General features: G+C 36.4%; 1 protein-coding gene across 6 annotated transcripts in view; it reads right to left on the bottom strand.

Moving 5' to 3' along the window:
* The window catches only part of ALPK2 (alpha kinase 2), a 171,198-nt gene that overhangs the window by 23,656 nt on the left and 127,349 nt on the right, over positions 1–20,193 (bottom strand). For 5 of the 6 annotated variants that reach the window (XR_004230843.1, XM_031945911.1, XM_031945912.1 and 2 more), the window contains 2 exons: positions 17,209–17,426; positions 11,259–11,307 (listed from right to left, as the gene is read on the bottom strand). Coding sequence is in view for 4 of the 6 variants with exons in the window: in XM_031945911.1 (XP_031801771.1) it covers positions 11,259–11,307; positions 17,209–17,426 (267 nt within the window). In the remaining 2 variants the exon portion in view is untranslated. Of the gene's footprint in view, positions 1–11,258; positions 11,308–17,208; positions 17,427–20,193 lie in introns of those variants that run through there. The other variant, XM_031945914.1, reaches the window with a different exon arrangement.

Genomic DNA, 20,193 nt, shown 5'->3' with positions numbered 1-20,193 from the left:
AAATGAAAGGTAGAATGGGGTAAATTTTCTCATATAAAAGTGATGTACAAGGAAGAACTTCTTTTTAGGGGAGGAGGAAACAGAAGTGGTGGTGGAAATTCCACGAACTTCATTCTCAATGGAATTGGATAAAAGAGGGAAGAATATATATACACAGTCAATTGGGAAATTGACAAGAACTGACTTGAAAAGAAGAGGTAAGAGAGAAGGATGGAGAGAGACAGAGACAGAGAGATACACATAGAGACACAGAGAGAGACAGACAGAGGGGGAGAGAGGAAGAGAAAGAGAAGATAAACAGAGCAAAATGGGATACAGGAAAATGCAGTTTGTAATCATAATTGGGAATGGGAATGCAAAGAATTAATCCATAGAATTGGAAGCAGAAAGCAGAGTGTATTGGAAATCAGAATCCAACAAGAAGTTGTATCCAACAAGAAGAGACACACACTTGGGACAGAAAGACACACACAGATTTGAAATGAAGGGCTGAAGCAGAGTCTATTATGCTTCAGTTGAATGAAGAGGTCAGGGGTGGCAATCATGATCTCAGACAAAGCAAAAGCAAACAAAGGCCTAATTGTAAGAGATAATCAAGAAAACTACATTTGGCTAAAAGATAAGAAGTAATATTAAAAATTTTACAAGTTTCTCTGATAAATATATCATTTCTCAAATATATAGGGTATTAAATCAAATTTATTAAAATAAGAGCCATTCCCTAATTGCTAAGTGGGCAAAGATTATAAATAGGCAGTTTTCAGAAGAAATCAAAGCTATAGTCATATTAAAAATGGTCTAACTCACTAGAAATTTGAAAAACACAAATTAAAATAACTGAGGTACTATTTCACATCTATCAGAAATGACAAATACTAGAGGGGATGAAAGAAAATGAATTGTTGGCTTTAGAAAACTGGTCCAACCATTCTGGAAAACAATATATATCTATGCCCAAAGGCTACAAACAATACATACTCTTTGATCCAACAATACCATACCCACAAAGAGATGAAAGAAAAAGGAAAAGGACTTTTATGTACAAAAATGCTTATATCAGCTCTTTTTGTGACGGCAAAGTATTGAAAATTGGGAGTGACTAAATAAATTGTGGCATAGGATTCTGAAGGTGCTATTAGGATTCTGTGCTATTAGAAATTTTGGGGAGTAGTTTCAGGAAAAAAACAAAAACATGATGAGTTCTATATGAACTAATGCAAAGACAGGTAAGAACTGGGAGATCACTATGCACAGTAAAAATGGCAGTGTTGTAAATGATCATTAATTATGAAAGATTCGGCTACTCTAATCAATACAGTGATTCAAGATAATCCCAAATGATTTGTAATGAAAAAATGTTCTCTACTTCCAGAAAGAACTGATGAACTCTGAGTTCAAAATTTATAATTTCCTTGCTTGCTTTATTTTTTGCTGTCTTATGATATGGCTAATATGAATATACTTTACATGATATCATATGTATAAATGATACATAGTTTGCCTTCTCAGTGGCTAAGGGAGGGATGGAAGTGAGGGAGAGAATCTGGAATTCAAAATTAAAAAAAAAAAAGAATGTTAAAAATAAGCTTTCTAAAAAGTGAAAAATCCCATCACACTATATAGAGTAGCAGTACATATTAGGAGGATGTTGTCCCTCTAACAACCTTTTTTTCTTCTAGGGAATAACTCTTTTATTCTTTCAATTTGTGTCAAATCTTTTGTGTTGTGAATAACCTGTGATCCTAATAATCAATGTTAGAAATGGGAAAAACTGTACACATTGTTTTCTCATCTGTAAAATAAAAAGATATTAGCAATTGATTTCTAAAGCTCCTCCTAGTTCTAACATTCTATGAAAATGACTTCTCACAGTGATCATCAGTCAGCCTTCTAACTGTGAGAGGAAAAAATTTTCTAGGAAAATAATAGATGTGTGACACCAGTACCCCTAGGTCCAAGAACTCCATGATTACCTACTGGGAATCCTGTTTGTATGACTTCCAAAGGGCCTTTCATCAGTGACCTAAGATCCTTGAGCTTTTGATCAAACTGCCAAATTTGGAGTATTATACTCAGTTTTAGGCATCATTTTTTAAAAAGGAACATGGACAAATTGAACAGTATCATATGGTCAGCATCCCTTATGGAGATCAGTGGGAGGAAAAGGGAATATTTAGCCTGAAGGAGAGAAGTCTTAGAACAGATGTGACAAATAGTTAAAGGGCTATAATGTATAGAGAGAGAGAAAAAGAGAAAGAGGAGAGATGTAAGTTGTTCTGCCTTATCACAAAAAGCAACATTAGGAACAGTTTGTGTAAATTGTGGAGTCAAATCTAAGTTTGATGTAAAGAAAAATTTGCCAAAAAAAAAAAACAAAAAACTTACTGAATATGGCTTCAGGAGATAGTGGCTTGCTGCTCACTAAGTCTTTAAGCAGAGGCGAGAGAACCTCGAGTCAGGTATGTTGTCAAGGGGATTCTCAGTCAGGTATGGACCTCTGAGGTCCTTTAAGCTCAGAGTTCTGTGAGTTCATCAATTGGGCCTCTTGGAGATATTAAGTGTCTTATATGCTGTTCTATATCCCTCTAACAACCAGCGTCAAGCTAATAGTGCATGTTTTGGCCTTTCCCTCTGTCCTCAAGTCTAATAACTGTCTCAGATTGCCTCCATGGAAACCAAATTTAGCACACTCTGGAAGTGTCACCGTGGAAGAAAAAAAGCAGAGTACTAAAATATCCTCATTTTTTAGAAAAATGAGAGAAGGTGGAGATAGCCTCCATCACAGAAGGCTGACTAATCAAGCAACAAGCCATCCAGGTACTAGCTGTTGACGTGGTTTCTGCTACCTCTGCACACTTCTAAAGGTCACAGAGCTAACTTTCCACAGCAGTACAAAAGCCACATTGAAACTAAGAGTATTTCAGTGATAGAAGAACCACACAAATAAAGTCACAATAAAGTTAAAAAACCCATGTTTCTCCACTCAGAAAGAAAGATGATTTCAATTTTTGTGACTCCCTTTGAAGTTTTCTTGGCAAAGATACTTAAATGACTTACCATATTTTTCTCCATTTCATTTTACAGATAAGGAGCTAAGGCAAATAGGGTTAAATGACTTGCTCAGGATCACACAACTAGTGTCTGAAATTAAAATTGAATTCAGAAAGATGAGTCTTCCTGCTTCTAATTGTACCACTTCAAAAGGCAGAGGTCTCTAGGATTACTCCTGAAGTATATGTGAAGGGAGGAATCAATGAAGGAACTAAATAGTACCAGTTACTTTGGAATGTTAACCCAATGTTGCATTTGAACATATGATTTAATTTCAGGATTTAATTTCAGAGTCTGATTCTTTTTGTACAGCAAAATAACGGTTTGGTCATGTATACTTATTGTGTATTTAATTTATATTTTAATATATTTAACATCTACTGGTCATCCTGCCATCTGGGGGAGGGGGTAGGGGGGAGGGTAAGAGGTGAAAAATTGGAACAAGAGGTTTGGCAATTGTTAATGCTATAAAGTTACCCATACATATAACCTGTAAATAAAAGGCTATTAAATAAAAAAATAAAAAAAAAATTACCCAAGCATATGTTTTGTCAAAAAAAAAAAAAAAAAGAACATATGATTTATTTTCCTTGTTCAATATTCCTACAAATGTTACCTCAAGAGTCGTATTCTAGAAAGGATTTTTAGGCTAGAGAAAGAATAATTTCTTAATATCTCTTAAAAACAGGTTTTTATTGTGCTTTCCACAATTTATTCATCAATACTGACTGCTAGTGTCATGGAGTAAGTCTAGGCTAAGTCCAAATGAAAGAAGTTCTCTAGATGCTTCTATTTTTCAGGTGACATTATATAAATTACATTAAGGGGATAAGGAATTGATATCAGTTTGGACATTCTTCTTTCTAAACTGGAATGCTAGATTTAGGATGAATAAATGATAAATAATATTAATTAAATAATAAATAAAAGTGTTTCAAATTTGTACCCAAAGTGAGAAGTATAGAATAAATATTTTTTTTCTTTAGGCAACATATTTCCCTGTTTTACATTTTAGTTTTACATTGTAGAACCCTTTACTCAAAAAAAGTGAAATATACATTGGAAGTTGGGGGGTCAGAGTCTGAATTCAATGTCAAGGTCCATTAAATTAGGCAGATTTCCTCCCCTAATAACTAGGGTTTTATTTGTTAGACATCATCATTTCAATTTTCCTATTATATGCTCTTCTTTGAACCCAGCTCTAAGTGACTGTAAAGCTGGCTCACCTCTATTTGCTGCTTTGAGACTTTTAACTAAGGACTTAGTTTTGCTGACCAGAAACCTAGTTAGATCCAAAGATTGATGCAAATTTTTTCAAATTTTACATCTTGAGTAACCCATATGTCTTACCTGAAAACTGGCCCCATATTGATTAATCAGTTTCTGTTACCATATTCCTACAAATACTAGAGGGATGGGGATAGGATACTTCTTTTTCTGATTTCAGTGAATTGTACCTGTTTGCTTTTCTTCTCCCAACCTAAGAAGTCCCATATCTTTTCCTCAATTAGAAATCAGATTTCCTGATTTATTGTTTCCTTTTAATTAATCATGCTTATTTGATTAATTGTTTTTAATGTATAAAACAATCTGTCTCCCCCTGTATTTGAGGTCTAGAACCAAAACTGAGGAAGAATACTGGTCCTGACTTGCTGGGTAATCAGCATTCATTGCTTAAATTATTATACTTAGAAGCTCAGACTTTCTCTGTAACTTCATTTTTCACACATCACAATTTGCCCTGCTATCCCTTTCTAGCTGTCATCTATTCCCTCTCTTTTCTTTAACTACCAAACTTCTTGAACATCAATTGCCTCCATAAACCTATATTCTCCATCTTTAACACTTCTGTCTTCAGATTTCCTTAATTAAAAATGGTTTCTCTAATTATCAAATGACCTTCTTGGGATCTGTACTCAATATTTATGTTCATCAATCTTTATGAAAGATTTGACATTCTTATACATGAGCTCCCTCTTGACATACATTGTTCTTAGCTCCCCAAAACTTGTTTTCTCCAATTCTCTAACTCACTTATGATTCTTTGTCTTTTCTGATGGCTTCTCTTTTCTCCTTTCTGGAGGATATTCTCCAATGCCCATCTTCTTCTTATTCTACACTCATAAGTCACATAAATCAGAAACCAAAGATGTCTGGCTGGATTTCTGCAGAACAGTGAGGATATTCAGGTATAGTGGCAGCTGGTACAGAGAACCCTAGAACCCTCAACTCAATGCAATGGAACAAAATTTCATCCTACCAAAAAAGTCAATTTGAAACCTTGCAATTGAGTTCCAAGGTCAATATCACTGTCATTCCTACCTACAAGGTATCAAACAATTTTAGAACAGAAGGTACAGAAACTTTTGATCACAAAGAACTCAAGTAAATTTGTTAGCAAGACCAGTGCTATGCAAAATAATAAAGTTGATAAAAAGGCAGTATGATACATCATATAGAAGGCTGGCATTGTGGTCAGCAAGATCTAGATTCTAGTCCTTCCTCTGACACATGCAAACTGAATGTCTCTGGACAAGTCATTTTACTTTTTAAAAACACAGAAACTTTTTAATATTATTAGTTATAGATTTGTTGTTGAATTTCCTGGTAGAGAGAATTGTAGATACTAGAAGTATCTTACTGATGAAATCTTAGGCCAAGACAAATAATAATAATAATTGATAGCATTTATACAGTTCTTTGAAGTTTGCAAAGAGACATGTAGTTTACCTCATTTGATCCCCACAAGGACCTTTTGAATTAGGTCCTACTGTAACACTAATTTTACAGATGAGGAAACTCAAGCTGATACATACTGTGACTAGTAACTGTCTGAAGCAGAATTCAAACTTAGATCTTCCAGACACTAAATAGAGCGCTCTATTCACTACAATATCTTGCTGCCTTAAGTAAAAATTTAAACCTAAAAGCATTTTTTTTTACCTCCACTTATAGCATTATATCATTAAAAGCATTTATACCTCCACTTATCCTTCTTTGGTACCTTCTCTCTAAAAGATATCTATGATGTAAGTGCTGCCCACAACTTCCCATTGGAGGCTGTTCTGCCCAAGCATCTACCAGATTCCTGATATGCTTTCCTCTTTCATCAGACCTTGTGCTACTGCCTGTATCTGTCATCATAATTGATTGGATAACCTGGCTAATATGCTGGCTAGCTACGTGACCTCCAGGGTAATATAATGTCTTCACCTAGTGAAAATGACTCATTAAAACTAACCCCACCATTGCATTTTATATATATTTTCTCCTACAAGCTTCCCAACAATACTGTGAGGTAGTTTGTCCAGTCATTTTTAAGTCTGAATTCTTTGTGATGCCTTTTGGGAGGGAGTTTTCTTGGCAAAGATACTGGAGTAGTTTGCCATTTCCCTCTTCTCTCATTTTACAGATGAGGAAACTGAGGCAAACAGAGTCACACAGCTAGTAAGTGTCTGAGGCCAGGTTTGAATTCAGGTTTTCTTGACTTTAGGCCTGGTACTCTATTCACTGCGCCACCCAGTTGCCCTAGGTGGGTAATTTATGCAAAGGTAATTCCCATTTTATGATGAAGAATTAAAGAATTAAGTGACTTGAGAACAAATGACAAGCAACTACACCAACTTGAGTCTACCATCCCACAGGCAGCAAGTGAAGGGGGCAGGTTCTGAAGCCAGGACTTTCTAATACCAAGACCAATAGGGAAACTACTATACTAAGGTACCTTTCAAAAGAAGAGCTAATGGCTAAGGATTTCTGGCTCTTAACGCTATTTTGTAGCAATGGTGTACTTTCTAAATCACTATTCACTAAATCACTATGTTATTGGGTTACTCCTGCCTACAGCAATCCCGAGTTACCCAGCAGATGCCAGACAGTCCCCAGTTATCAGGAGAACTGTTCAACCTTCTGGAGCCTGAGGAAAGAGACAAAGATCAGGGAGTACAGTTGCAGAACCTCATTCTGTTTCCTCTTCATATAGACTCTGGAGGGAATATTCTGACTCCAGGAAGCAACAATTAGTCCCATTCCAGATCTTTTCTGATCATTAGAACTAATTTCCTGCACCTAACAAGTTAATTTCAGTGTTTTACTTACTGGCCCAGTAGTAGATCTCTGTACATGCCATAAGTACCCAAGGGCATCCCTAGCCTTCCCCTCCTCCTCTTTGTTTGCCATTGTCAGTTCTGAGGCCCAGAACCACTGGACTCGGTAGATCCAGAATGCAACATTTGTTCTGCAAAGGCAGAATGATGAAAGGAACTCTGGCTTGGCAGCAATTGCATTCTATTATTAATATGGTTTGTAGCACCAGCGTTGGGGGAGGAGACTGTGTCAGTGCTGGTTTTCTCAAGGGAACCGATTGAATCCTACTTCTGTAACTTCAGAGCATGGGTGCCTCCATCTCCCCATAATAGGGACCCATCTGTGATTCCCACCCAGTGTCTTAGGAGTTTAATTTTTACATTTCTGACAAATCCCATGAATCATTTATCTTTATCGTCATAATGTCTGGGGATAGGAAAGCAAGAATTGGCTCAGCTGGTTTCGGCAACTGTCCAAAAGAAGGAGTACTCTTTTTTGCTCTTGTCTCTGTCTTTTTTTGGCCCAGCATTTCTGAGCGCGAGAGAACCCTATTCAATGTACTTCTCTTTGTTCTAGTTAAATCTAGAGATGGGGAATGAACATTTAAAAAAAAAATTACTATTAAATTGTTGACTCTGGTTCCCTCTGCTGGCTGAATTTTTAACTTTCATCTCCAGCATGGATAATAGATCAAGAGATTTTATTTGGATCTATCCTTCTTTGTTTCTTTTCTACAGGATAAATAGAAAATAAATTAAAAGTCAAAGTACTTTTACACACTCTTTTCAGTGGCGATTACTGTTGTTTTTGTTGGCTTGTTTGAAAGGAACTATTATTTGCACGATCCCAAGCACCCTCTATGGAACTAGCTGCTTTTCTCACTTGGAATGCATACTTTTCAGAGCATTTCTTGTTGGCTGAGGAATTTTCAATCAGAAAAAGAGATATAGCACTAGAGCCAGCAGATTGAATTATTCTAACAGGGAGCAACTGACAAAAAGTCAATGGCTAAATAGATGTCAAGACAATTCAATTTGTTAGTTTTCTGACTAACCATTTAAACCTTTTATTTTTACCTTTGCCAAAAGATTAATGGTGTTGGGATATACACATATATACATATATAATACACAAATGCATATTTTATATATGACATGCTCTCAAGCATAATAATATCTTCTATATCCCAAAAGAAAAATCACATACTTCTGTTTTAAGAGTAGTGCAGGAAGGTGGGGGGTGGGAATGGAGTATATCATCAAACAAATGAAAAATGATACTCGCCCCTTTTTTTTTTTTTAGTTAACTTATGAATAACAATTTACCTCCAAGTCACTGTCTCTGGAATCAATTAGCTTAATTAAGCCTTGAGTATAGTACAAGTTGCATTTGTGAAAAGTTGGGGTATTTTCATAGTATGGCATCACAAGGCATTATGAAACCTTTTCTCTAATGTAGGTTGTATGTGAAAGAAATGAGTAGCTTGGCAGAATGGGAAAATCTAGGCATGCTTTAGAGTCAAGATTTGAACAAGCCCCTCTAAAATGAGTAAGAAATCAACTCTCAGGCAGCTAGGTGGCACAGTGGATAGAGCACCAGCCCTTAAGTCAAAAGGAACTGAGTTCAAATTTGGTCTCAGACACTTAACACTTCCTAGCTGTGTAACCTTGAGCAAGTCATTTAACCCCAATTGCCTCAGGGAAAAAACCCCAGAAATCAATTCTCTCACCTCCAAGTTACTGGACAAACATATTTCTGTGCTAAGTTCCATCAATCTTCCCCTCTTGTAAGCATCCAATTCTACCCCATTTGCTATAAGTGAACTAACCCTGCACTCCCCAGTGTGAGCAAAGGTGATGGTGAATCCTTGTTCAATTGAATTAATATGTATGCCTTGTCTTCTGACATTGCTCCATTCACCTTTTTTTCCCAACTTAATTCTTGTTATAGTAATTCTTTTCTCCTTTTAATTTTCCTTTTTTATTTTGCTAGTTTTTTTCCTCTTACCACTTCTCCTTTCCTATCAATTTCAGAATCAAATTTAAAGCTCCTTCAATCTGTCCTTTTGTTTTGTTTCCCTATTTGGGGTTCCAAGAGACTTACTTCATAACATATTTCTACTACAAAGAGTTGATGATTAGTTCTTTTTTTTCTCTGGCAACTTCTATGGGACTGGGAATTAGAATTGGATTTTAAACGTGGTGTGATTTTGGACAAATCACCTCCCTTTCTTTATCTACAAGGGGTTTATCTGACCAGTTAGGCCAAATAATTTCTAAGGTCCCTTTCACCTCCAGTATTCTCTATAAAATCTGACTACATTTCTCCTCAGTTCAGTATTTCCCTTCTTGATCTCATTCGCGTCTTGTCACCCAGCCAATCTGGGGACTTGTTTTCAACACAATCACACCTGTCCTTTACGCATTATAACCCAATTCTGTTCCTACCTACCCACTTCCTCCAATCCACAAGCTTCTAACCTTCTTCAGAATCAGGCACTACTTTCTTAGGGCTGTTATAACTGAATCCTGATGCTTATGAGTGTCATTGGACAAATGCTGATATATATCCCCATCAGTATCTCTTTTTAACTGATGGGGGTACACAATAAAAAATTGGGGGGCGCAAGCAAACCTTTAGATTGTTGTGTAACTATTATCTCTAATGGTTCTTACACTGCCATACCTGTCTAGTCATACAAAACCAAAGGATTGGGATGTCATTAAATTGGAGGGGGAAGGGAAAGGGAGAGGTGAGAGTGATTCAGCCTCTCCAAGGGTCTGCATTCCTCAGAGCTGTATTTCATATTTCTAAAACAGCTTTAAATGATTAAGTACTATCCTAGAGCATTGCAGCATTTGGTTTGGGGTTTTATGTTTGTTTTGGGTTTTGTCTTAATATGGAAGAGGTTAAGAAAAATGTAAAGGATTTGCTAATCTGTGTTCCTGAGGCTTTGAATGGTAGAATATAATTTTCCTGCTCTGATGACAGGACAAAGATCATTCTAAAAAGACAGAGATGTGTATTTGGGCGCAAGGAATGTCTTCCTCCCCACCCCAATTCTTTAGCCCCATGCATTATAACACCTGACCACAAAGGTTAGAACGATCATAATCAATCTGGAGACAAAAAATAAAAAAAATAAAAAAAAATACATGCTGCTGTCCAGCCTAGTTTCTTTTTCCTAAAGAAAACTTTGCAGGATTTTTTCATTGGGGGGAGAGGGAAGAAAAAAAGAGATAATGCTCAATATAAATTATAGTCCAAAAATCCAAATAGAATTGGATGCAGCACTACTATTCCCACAGGTCCTGAAGAAATATAGGTTGGTTGATATTAAAATGAAAAAGTATTCCTTTTTTAACTCTCTTTCAAGCTTATCTTTATGTTCTCATCTTCCACCATAGCCAGATAGCAATCCTGTAGCCAAAAAATACCAAACTACCCATAAATCTCAAATACAGAAATATTTTAGAGCAGATAGGAAGTAACTTTCCCCCTCCCCCCTCTTCTCTCTCCCCTTCCTCTTTCACACATACAAGGCCACTCTCTTTTTATCTTCCTTTCTGGCAGAGCAAAATAATATTCTATATTGAAAGATTAGAAGTAGAAGGAAGGTGAGGAGATGGAAAAGAGGACTGATTAATTTTTTCACAGCTATAAAAATCCTCATTTTCTTAATATTGTCAGCTATAAACTAAATTCATTGAGTTTTCTTGATGGCAAAAGAAAATATTTCTTAAATCAACTCTTTCTTTTCTACTTTGGAGATTGTGCAAAACTTTAGCAATGCTGAAAAAAGAAATCTTAGAAAACCAAAGTGTGCCTGTAAAGAGAAATAACAATAGTACCTTTATTTATTTCAAGATAAAGCTTTTAGGTAGTAATATATGCGTTTTTTAAAAAGTAGACAACAAATGTGTTTTATGTAAGGACCATTTCCAATAAACAATTGATGGAAATGAGAGAAGGATGAATTAAAATCACACCAAGAATATTTGTCTTTTTAAGTTAGGACAAGAGGCCAGCATTACACATGCCAGTCTCTATCGTGTTTGCCCAGTGAGGCATTGGAGATACAATGCAAAAGCATTCGCTGTTGGATTTATTTTTCCACTCACCCTTTCGCCAATGTTGCTATGCCAACGTCAGTTAATTTCATTCCTACACCTACAGGAAAAGAAAGGAAAGATAAGGTCTGAGATACCATGAGTTTCTCAAAAGGGAAATCAGCAATCCACTACTGATGGGCACTCTGATACTTCTGATCACTAGTCATTTCCCTTCCTGCATTAGGGAGCTCATTTTCCACTCTGATTTCCTCTGCTTGAGATTGCTTTCTCTGGGCTGGTGACCGTTGTCTTTCAGAAATGTACTGACTGTAAGGGAATGATAATAGGAGTCCTAGGCCTTTGACACAACAGTAATGAGGAACTGTAAGCTGCATATCCGGAGAAAGACAGGGGATTCATGTCTTTGTAAATAAATCACTGTGGCATGAATACACTGACAATGGAGGGCCTTTCATAGCCCTGAGAAATGCATTCCAGGTCTGAGTTGCCCCTTGTGCAACATTGCCTGTCAGGGGCTCCTTTTGGTTCTTCTAGTTACATGCAGTTGAATTCATCTACCCTTTTCCCAGGAGCTCTCTCCAAAGAGATGCATATGGGGCTCTTTGGCTCTTGCTAAAAGGATTGAGTCCAATTAAATATTGAAAAGGGAAACTCTTAGATGGCAGAAGATTCTGAGAGACACACAGAAGCAAGCCTCAATGGTGAAGGAAGTTAGGGTGTTCTTTCAATCAGGTACCAAGCTCCAGCTCTGTCAAATGGTGAAAATGGAAAGAGTAGGAAATCCTTGCTTTGCAGAGAAAGATGCTCTAATTATCCCCTTGCTATGGGATGCCTTCCTACCCCTGTCTTGTTGCAGTAAACGATAAGAGATCTAGTTCCCCTAATACTGCTTGAGTACTATGGGAGTCACATTAGGGAGGGAGGTGTCACATAGAATCTCTTTTCTTAATTATTGAGCATTATTTCCCAAGTGCCTTTCTTAAGTCTCCTTGACTTGATCAAGCACAGATGTAGCTTCTATTTTGGGTTCCCTTCTCAATTCCTGTATTCTAGTCCCCCATGATCTCCAGCTAAAATCCTGGAAAATCTGCTGTTTGACCTTTGATAAGGACCAAGATGTCCTTACCACAAGATGTGCCAGTTCAACAACAGTCACTCTGCTGGTCCTGCCTGATGTTTGGTATCTGCCCTTTGCTTACATTCCAGTTCCGGGAAGACAAAGACTGTAATACCTGGTATTTGACTCTGTTCTAAAGCTGTTTATCCCTTTGTTCCCATGGGAAAAGACTGTCTGGCTGATTCTGGTGTTCCTCCAACCTCCCCCCCCCATCAATCAAAAGCACATACTAGTTGGCAATATGGGTCAAGCATGGCACTTGGTGCCAAGGATAGAAAGATAAAGATGAAAGAAACCTTGCTCCTCAGATCTTCCGTTCTATTGGGTAAATATTTACATATATAAAGAAATTCAAAATTATAGGAGTGAAACTTTGGGGGTAAAAGAGAAAAGAATAGAGATAAAAACATATCTTTATTTCCCTGAACCCCACTGGGCACGAAGTGCACTGAACAACAAAACTCAGAAGCAGCAGGACCTTTGTGGAGCCCAACAAACAGCCTGGGACATTTTTTTTTTCAGACTGGTCATTCAGACAGAAGGTCTGAGCTCTGTTTTTCTTCTTCGAACCTGCAAGCCTAAATTAGAAATGGCACTTTTGTGGAAGGCAATGAGCAGTTTTTAAAATGTTTTCCACAGTGGGGAACTAATTCATCTCTCTATTCTGACACTGTTAACTACCAAGATACACATGGAAACACACCATGGGGCTTGGATAACTGGGCCTTGTTAGAAAAAATAAAAATAAAAAATCTCCTTGCTGAGTTTGCTTCCTGCTGCATGTGAAATGTATTTTAAAATCACAAATCCATTTTTCTAGAATTGCTTAACTTTCTTTCTCCCCTAATCATTTGGGAAAAACCAAGTTATTGCTCCCTGATTCCTTCCCTCATTAATAGATGTTACTGATAAGTTAGGGGAAAAAAAAGAAATGTGATTACAAAAAAAAAAAAAAAAAAAAAACAAGAAAAAAGTACTCTTTAGTAATGACTACAATTCAACAACACTTTTCAAAAAATTTTACAGTGTAATTTTTAAATTACAATATGAAATCATTAAGACAGATTTGATATAGCAGTCATTTAAAAAATCTAGAGCTAGAAGAGACTTCACAATTCACACAATCCACTTTCCTTAGTTTACAGATAAGGAAACTGAGGCACAGGGTAGTAAAATTACTTGCCCAAATAAGAGAGTAATACAAGTAAGTGGAATTTGAATCCTTGGACTCAAAAGCCAATGTTCTTTCCACTGCACCCCCGTGGAGTGGATGGTGAAGGGATATGCTTAACTTAGCTTTAGGTGACTGGTTTCCCTGTTGTTTATATCTTTGAGATTTGTTGATGATAGTATCCTGGAACTTTACTAGTAGTAGTTACATATGTACATTTTTGAGGGAAGAGGGGAATTGATCAGAGTGGTAAACTCCCAGGGAAAATTAACAATCTTAGTTTCCTGAGGAACTGAGAAATTAAATGACTTGCCTAGGGTCACCCTGCTAGTATGTGGCAGTCAGAGACAAGACATGAATGTAGATTCCCATTCTGGCTCTCTAACTCTTAGGCCACACTGTTTTCCCTCATCTACTACTATTTAAGCTTGATTCCCAGACTCCATTTCTAAGTCTTTCACTCTAGTAAGGTTAGTAAATCTATGCTCTTGGTAAAATATTTTCTAAGAGTCTATGAAAATATGATAATTCAGACCTAGAACTAAAAGCATGGGCTCATGTGTAGTTGAAGGCATAAGGTATAGGTTTACACATCCCTAGAAAGCAAAATTCAAAATCAGAGAAAGCATTATTCAGTATATTTAGAGATGGCCTAGATGGTAAGTTTTTCCTGACCTAGGATTGGCAGATATCCTGTAAATTTAATGCCTTGTTGACTTTTATATTTACTTAACACCCAGAATGTAAGCTCCCCGAGGTCAGGGATAGTTTGGGTTTTTTCTTTTTGTATCTCCAGTGTCAGAGGCCTTAACATATTTGTTTGGTTTTTCTGTGGTTTGATTTGGTTTGGTCTAGACTTGTGATTTCTTCAAGGTAGTCAATTCCTGATGAAGAAAGTTCCTTTACCAATGCACATATATAGTATTCTGTAATTTATAGTCTTCAAGGATTGCCTGAGTGACTTGCCAAAAAACACATAGCTGGTATGTGTCAGAGGCAGGATCAAAATCTTTCTGACTCTAAGGCAACTCTTCATCTACCATACCACAATGTCTCTTACCTTACACATTTAAGAGTCTTTGCATGTGGTGCAAAAATGACTACACTTAATGTTTGTTGGACTGAAAAGAATTGATTTCATTTTCCATTCTGTTGAGACATGCAATGGTCCTATAGAGATCATTCAAAAACTACTGACCTCTACTGTCCTCTTCTTCCTTTCTCTTCTCCTAACAAAATAACTGGCACATGCATCTTGATCAGAATATGTTGGCTCCATAACTTTGCTCAAGAAAAACATTTCTTAATAGGAAAAACTATGAAGATTAAGAAATGAAGAGGTAAGAAACCAGATTTTTCAGATCTGCCACAATGCAGTAGAGAACAATAATCTTTTGTTCCCTTATACAAAGTCCAAATTTAATTTAAAATCTTTCTAGCTCATAATCCTGGAGATTTGCTCCCAGCTGTTTTCAGGATACACATTCTAAGTGAGTTGCTCTTTATGGTCTAGGCCAGTAGTTACCATTTTTTGTTTATAAGAACAGATGTCATGAGTTAGTTGATCCTGCCTCATTCATAATAGCACTGTCTGACTTTGTACTTGTGTCTTTCACAGCATCAGTAACTGGAGCATCTCTGAGACAGAATGGTTGTTTTGGCTGCTCTTGTGTGTGAGAGCTGCACAGACTGACTAGTACATGAAGACATGATTTTCTCATCACAATGACAACTGAGACAGCTTTTTCCATCAGGCCTGACCTGGTTATTTCAGTTGTTAAGATGACTGCTTTGAATTCACCATCTGTAATCTAGTTTTTTGTTGCTCAATCTCTGGACCACTGAATTGTATAAAATGAGAATTTATTATCTGCCATGGACAGATTTACTCAGGATCTATGAACTTTGGTTAGAAAAAAAATTACATCTTTATTTTCATTCATCCCTATCTGAAATCTAGCATTTCCTTTGATTAAACATATTATTCTCAGAAAGTTTCTGTAGTCTGCTAAAGGGCTGGATCAATGACACAAAAAAGGCCAGTAAGCAGGAAGGAGCATTGGATTTGTTTGGAACATGGATAGAATTATCATGTACAACTATGCAGCCAACAGTTTAAAAAAAAAAGGCAGATTTCCTGGCAGGGTTGACTAAAGAAACACTTTTATGAAACACCTCACTGGTATATTAACTGGCATTTTATTTTATATCTGGAATGTAATGTATTATGGTTATTTATTGCCAACTGGAAAGAAAAAATTATTCAGATAACTCCAGGCTATAACTTCATATTTAATGTAAAATTAGCACCAAAGAGGAAGAGGAGGGGAAGGAACATCAATGATTGCACAGCTAAAGGCTAATTAGGATAGAAAAGTACCTAGGTTTATAAAGGAAGATGTTTCTACAGTCTGATAGCTCTCCTGAGAATAAAAGAACATAACTACTTTTAGTATACTGGCCTCTTGGGGTCATAGGAAAGATCAAATATTTTCAGCTTCTGCCTGGGGACAGAGATTAAGAGGGAAGGGTCAGGGATGAGTCAAGAAAGAGAGGGAATTCTACATGAAGTGTTATATCTTGGAAGAGAGAAGAATAATCTAGGACCCAGCACAACAGGAGATAATGGAACAAACTTGAAATGAATTTTATTCCTTAATTGGAAGGGAAAACAGACTTCTTATATTCCATCAGCATCATTATTGGGTTTTATTTATGCAGTAGAGGAAAAAAGTTTCTATAGGTATACCTTATACCTTGTGTTTCTGAAAAGCTATGAATAAATTGGAAATTCTTTTAAATGCATTTAGGGAAGTTTGATGTTTAAAGGAGTCCTGGCTATGACTCCTGTTAAAGAAGGCAACCTTCTGTAAAATACATAAACACTTCTTTAATGATCATTCTGATTTTCACATGTAGTATTGAGTTTGCTTAAAGAAAGGCATATTTATAGAGCCATCACTCGATTATCTAGGGTTGAGGTTCTTAACCTGGGATCTACCATGGACCATGAATTCAAATGGGCAAAATTTATTTCTATAACAAACTGGTTTCCTTAGTAATCCTTTGTATTTAATTTTCATTTAAGACTATTAACTTGCTAAGGGGTCTAATCCTTCCATCAGCCTGGTAAAAGGGCCCATGACATACACATACACACAAACCTTAAGAACCCCTTATCTAGAGTAATTGGTTGTTCTATTTAGCAGGGGAAATTATTGTAATTTATTCTACACTTCTTTTTGGCCATATGTTTCAAACTTTTTTTAAGTTTATAAAAAAGAAGTGTTTATTTTTAAAAACTCCACATAGGTAGATTGAAGCTTCATGATCTGATAGAAAAAGAATGAGATTTGAAGTCAAGTGACTTAAGTTAAATCCCAATTCTGTCACTTGGTATTTTTATGACTCCATGCATATGACTCAAGGTCCTTGGACTTCAATTTTCTTATTTATAAAATGAACCTGATGATCTCTAAGGTCCCTTCCACTTCAAAAGTGAGGTGCTTATGAACTTTATGTTCTTTCCCTTCTCCCATTCATCCTCTGGTCAAATGACTTGTGACCACTAGTGAAACAATAAAAAAGTATTCCTTTCCTTCCCCAAAGAACAATCTGCTCTGGTTAAACAAGAGTGAGCTCTCTTTCTCATTTGCTCACTCAGTCCCCAAGGATATCCCATGGGGTATAGCGGGAGCTGGTATTCTTACCTTGCATATCAGTCACAAGCAGACAGCCACTTGTTTTCTGATACACCCAGTGTTGAAAGGTGCAGCACTTCTGACCAGCTTCTGATTCTCTTCTCAGAAAGTTGATTTCCTTCCCATCCCTGATAGAATACTTCACAAACTCCCCGATCAGCTCTTCCTCCACAGTGGCATATGGGATGTTATTCTTAGGCCGATGTATAAGAAAGATTGGAATGATCCTGGAAGCAAAGAAGTAGGGTTACCCAGGCAGTCCTCATGCAGGAAAGAAAAGCTAATATGTTTATTATTCCAGTCTAAGGCTACAATGAGCTCAAGAAACTCATACCCGAGTCCTCTATTGAAAACACATCTAATAATAGTGGAAGGAATTGTAGCACTATACTGAACCATCAAATAAGAGAAGGGCTTCTTTGTTCAATCAATAAACATTTATTATCCTCACTCCAAAATTGTTTGGTCAGTCTTGGGACAAGATTTAATTTCTTTGGTTGGGATAAAAGAAAAATAAAAGCTGGCATTTGTACAGCTCTTTAAAGTTAGCAAAACATTTCACATGCATTTCTCTCATTTGATTCCTGCAACAACCTCATGAAGTAAGCCCTGTTATTCTCCCCATTTCACAGAATCAGAAACGGAGGATCTGAGAGATTAAATTACTTGCTGCTGGGCAAATATAGCATGTGTCAGAGCTAAGATTCAGACTTAGTTCTATGTAATCTACATCCAGCCCTCTTTTGTACTGTACTACTGCCCTAAGTTGACTTGCTAGATGAATTAAATATCAGAAAGTCCCAGAGGATCTTGTTAGCCTATAATTTAAATTAGCAGTCTTCAAACCTTTGGTCTCAAAATTTTTTTACTATCTTGAAAATTACTGAAAACCCAAAGAGCTTTTTCTTTTTTAAAAAAGTGGGTAAAATATAATATTTTATTACTATTATTATTAGGAAAATAGCTTTAACCTCATGGACTTACTGAAAAGGTCTTAAGGATCCACAAGTTTCTCTGGACCACACTGTGAAACAATGATCTGAATCATATTCTTCACCAAACCTTTTTTCCAAAACTTGCTTTAAGCAACAAAATGGACACATTTCAGTGTTGTCTTCTAGTTCTAGCCCTGTTCAATCTGGGCAAAAGATTCACAAGTATATTCTGAGTCCTCTTTTTTGGTTGCTCTATGCTATCTTACTTTATATTTTCATCATCTCCCATGAATTTAATTATCTTTTCTGTGCAAGTCTACCAGATCTCTATTTCTAGTCATACAACAATACTGTTATAGGTATCCATTATCTGCCTTGTCTGCATTTGAAATAGATATCCTGTAGCTATCTTGAATTTAATAGAGCCCCCCCAAAAAAAAACTCATAATGTTTTTTCCCAAATTCTTGTCTCTTTTGAACTTCCCTATTACTGTCAAGGACACCACCATCCTCCCAGTGACCTAGGCTAACAAACTCAGTGTCATCCTTGATTCCTCATTCTTACTCACCCCACATATATAAACCATTTAAAAATCTTCTCATTCCTACCTCCACAGAATTTCTCAAACACATCATTTTCTCTCCACTAATATAACCATAATCCTAGTTCAGGACCTCATCATTTCTCACTTGTTCTACTGAAATAGCCTTCTAACTTAATCACTAGCTCCAAGTCTCTCTCCACTCCAATCCGTCCCCTCTCACCTGCAGGTGAATTTACTGAAGTGAGAGTCAATTATATTAGCCCTACACACACACACACACACACACACACACACACACATCCTGACATGTGCAGCTCACTTTTTATCTCAAGGAAGAGATATAAAGTACTCTCTTAAGAATTTATAGCCCTTCATACATGTTACACTTTTTCACACACTTTATAATACAGCAGCACTGGTCTACTTATAGTCCTTGAATATAACATTTCATTTCCCAAGTTAATTGTCACTACTCTGCAATTTTTCCATTATTTTCTTATGTCTAAACAATCAACAAAACAATAAATCAACCTCTTTTTCGTTTGGGAAGGATAATCTGTTTTAGATGTGTGACTATGGCAATGTATCTATCTTAGCTTGTAAGCTTCATCCAGAAAGGAACTGGAAAGGGTCGATGTTGTTTCTTTTTTACAATGAGTCTACTATTATTTTATTTGATTTCATTAGCATTGTGAACTTCTAAAGAGATAGCGCCTGCCACTGAAGACTTGTACCTGTTCTAAAATTTATAGTTTTAGAAAACTGTTGGGGGGCTTAAGTGACTTGCCAACGGTCACACAGCCAGTATATGTCATAGGCAGGACTTCAACACAGATCTTCCTTAACTCCTAAGCCATCTCTGTCTTTGCTTCCTATGCTGTCAGTCATATGATACCCTTTAATAACTTAAGGATGGAAAAGAATAGCAAAATGCCTTTATGTAGACAGCTGAGGAAAAGGAAAAAAAGAGATATAAGAAGTCTAAAAAAGTAAAGAAAAATTTTCTAAAGAATCACTGTAGAAAGAAATATGAATTTATGCCTGAATGTAAGTTCTGCCTTTTCCACTTACTAAATGTATAACTTCAGGCAAATAACTTTACCTGACAAGTACTCATTGTCCTTGTCTATAAAATGAAAATAGATCATCTCTAAGGTCCCTTGTAGCTCTAAATCCTTAAAAATATGACCATAACACTTAAAAATGCAAAGTTCTGTAACTTCTGAAAAATGCAGTGTGTGCTTTGCCAAGGATTTAATCATAGAGCTCACTTTCTGCCAAACAATCTGAATGATTTTACAGGTAGCACTAATGATACTCAGGCAGGACTGTCATCTTTCTTCCAGCAGGAATCAGGCCTGCAGAAGGATTTTAAATTCAGGTTTTATCAACTTTCAAGTAACTAGTCATCAACTAGATTAAATGTTTCAAAAATGTATTTCTAGAATCAAAGATGGGAGGAATACTTTGAAAAATATGGTGATACGAACTGATGCTGAGTGAAATGAGCAGGA

This window comes from Sarcophilus harrisii, chromosome 1, assembly GCF_902635505.1.
Source record: "Sarcophilus harrisii chromosome 1, mSarHar1.11, whole genome shotgun sequence".
Taxonomy (NCBI): Eukaryota; Metazoa; Chordata; class Mammalia; order Dasyuromorphia; family Dasyuridae; genus Sarcophilus; species Sarcophilus harrisii.
The sequence above is the reverse complement of the archived record's forward strand: the minus strand, read 5'-3'. Positions and strand labels throughout refer to the sequence as shown.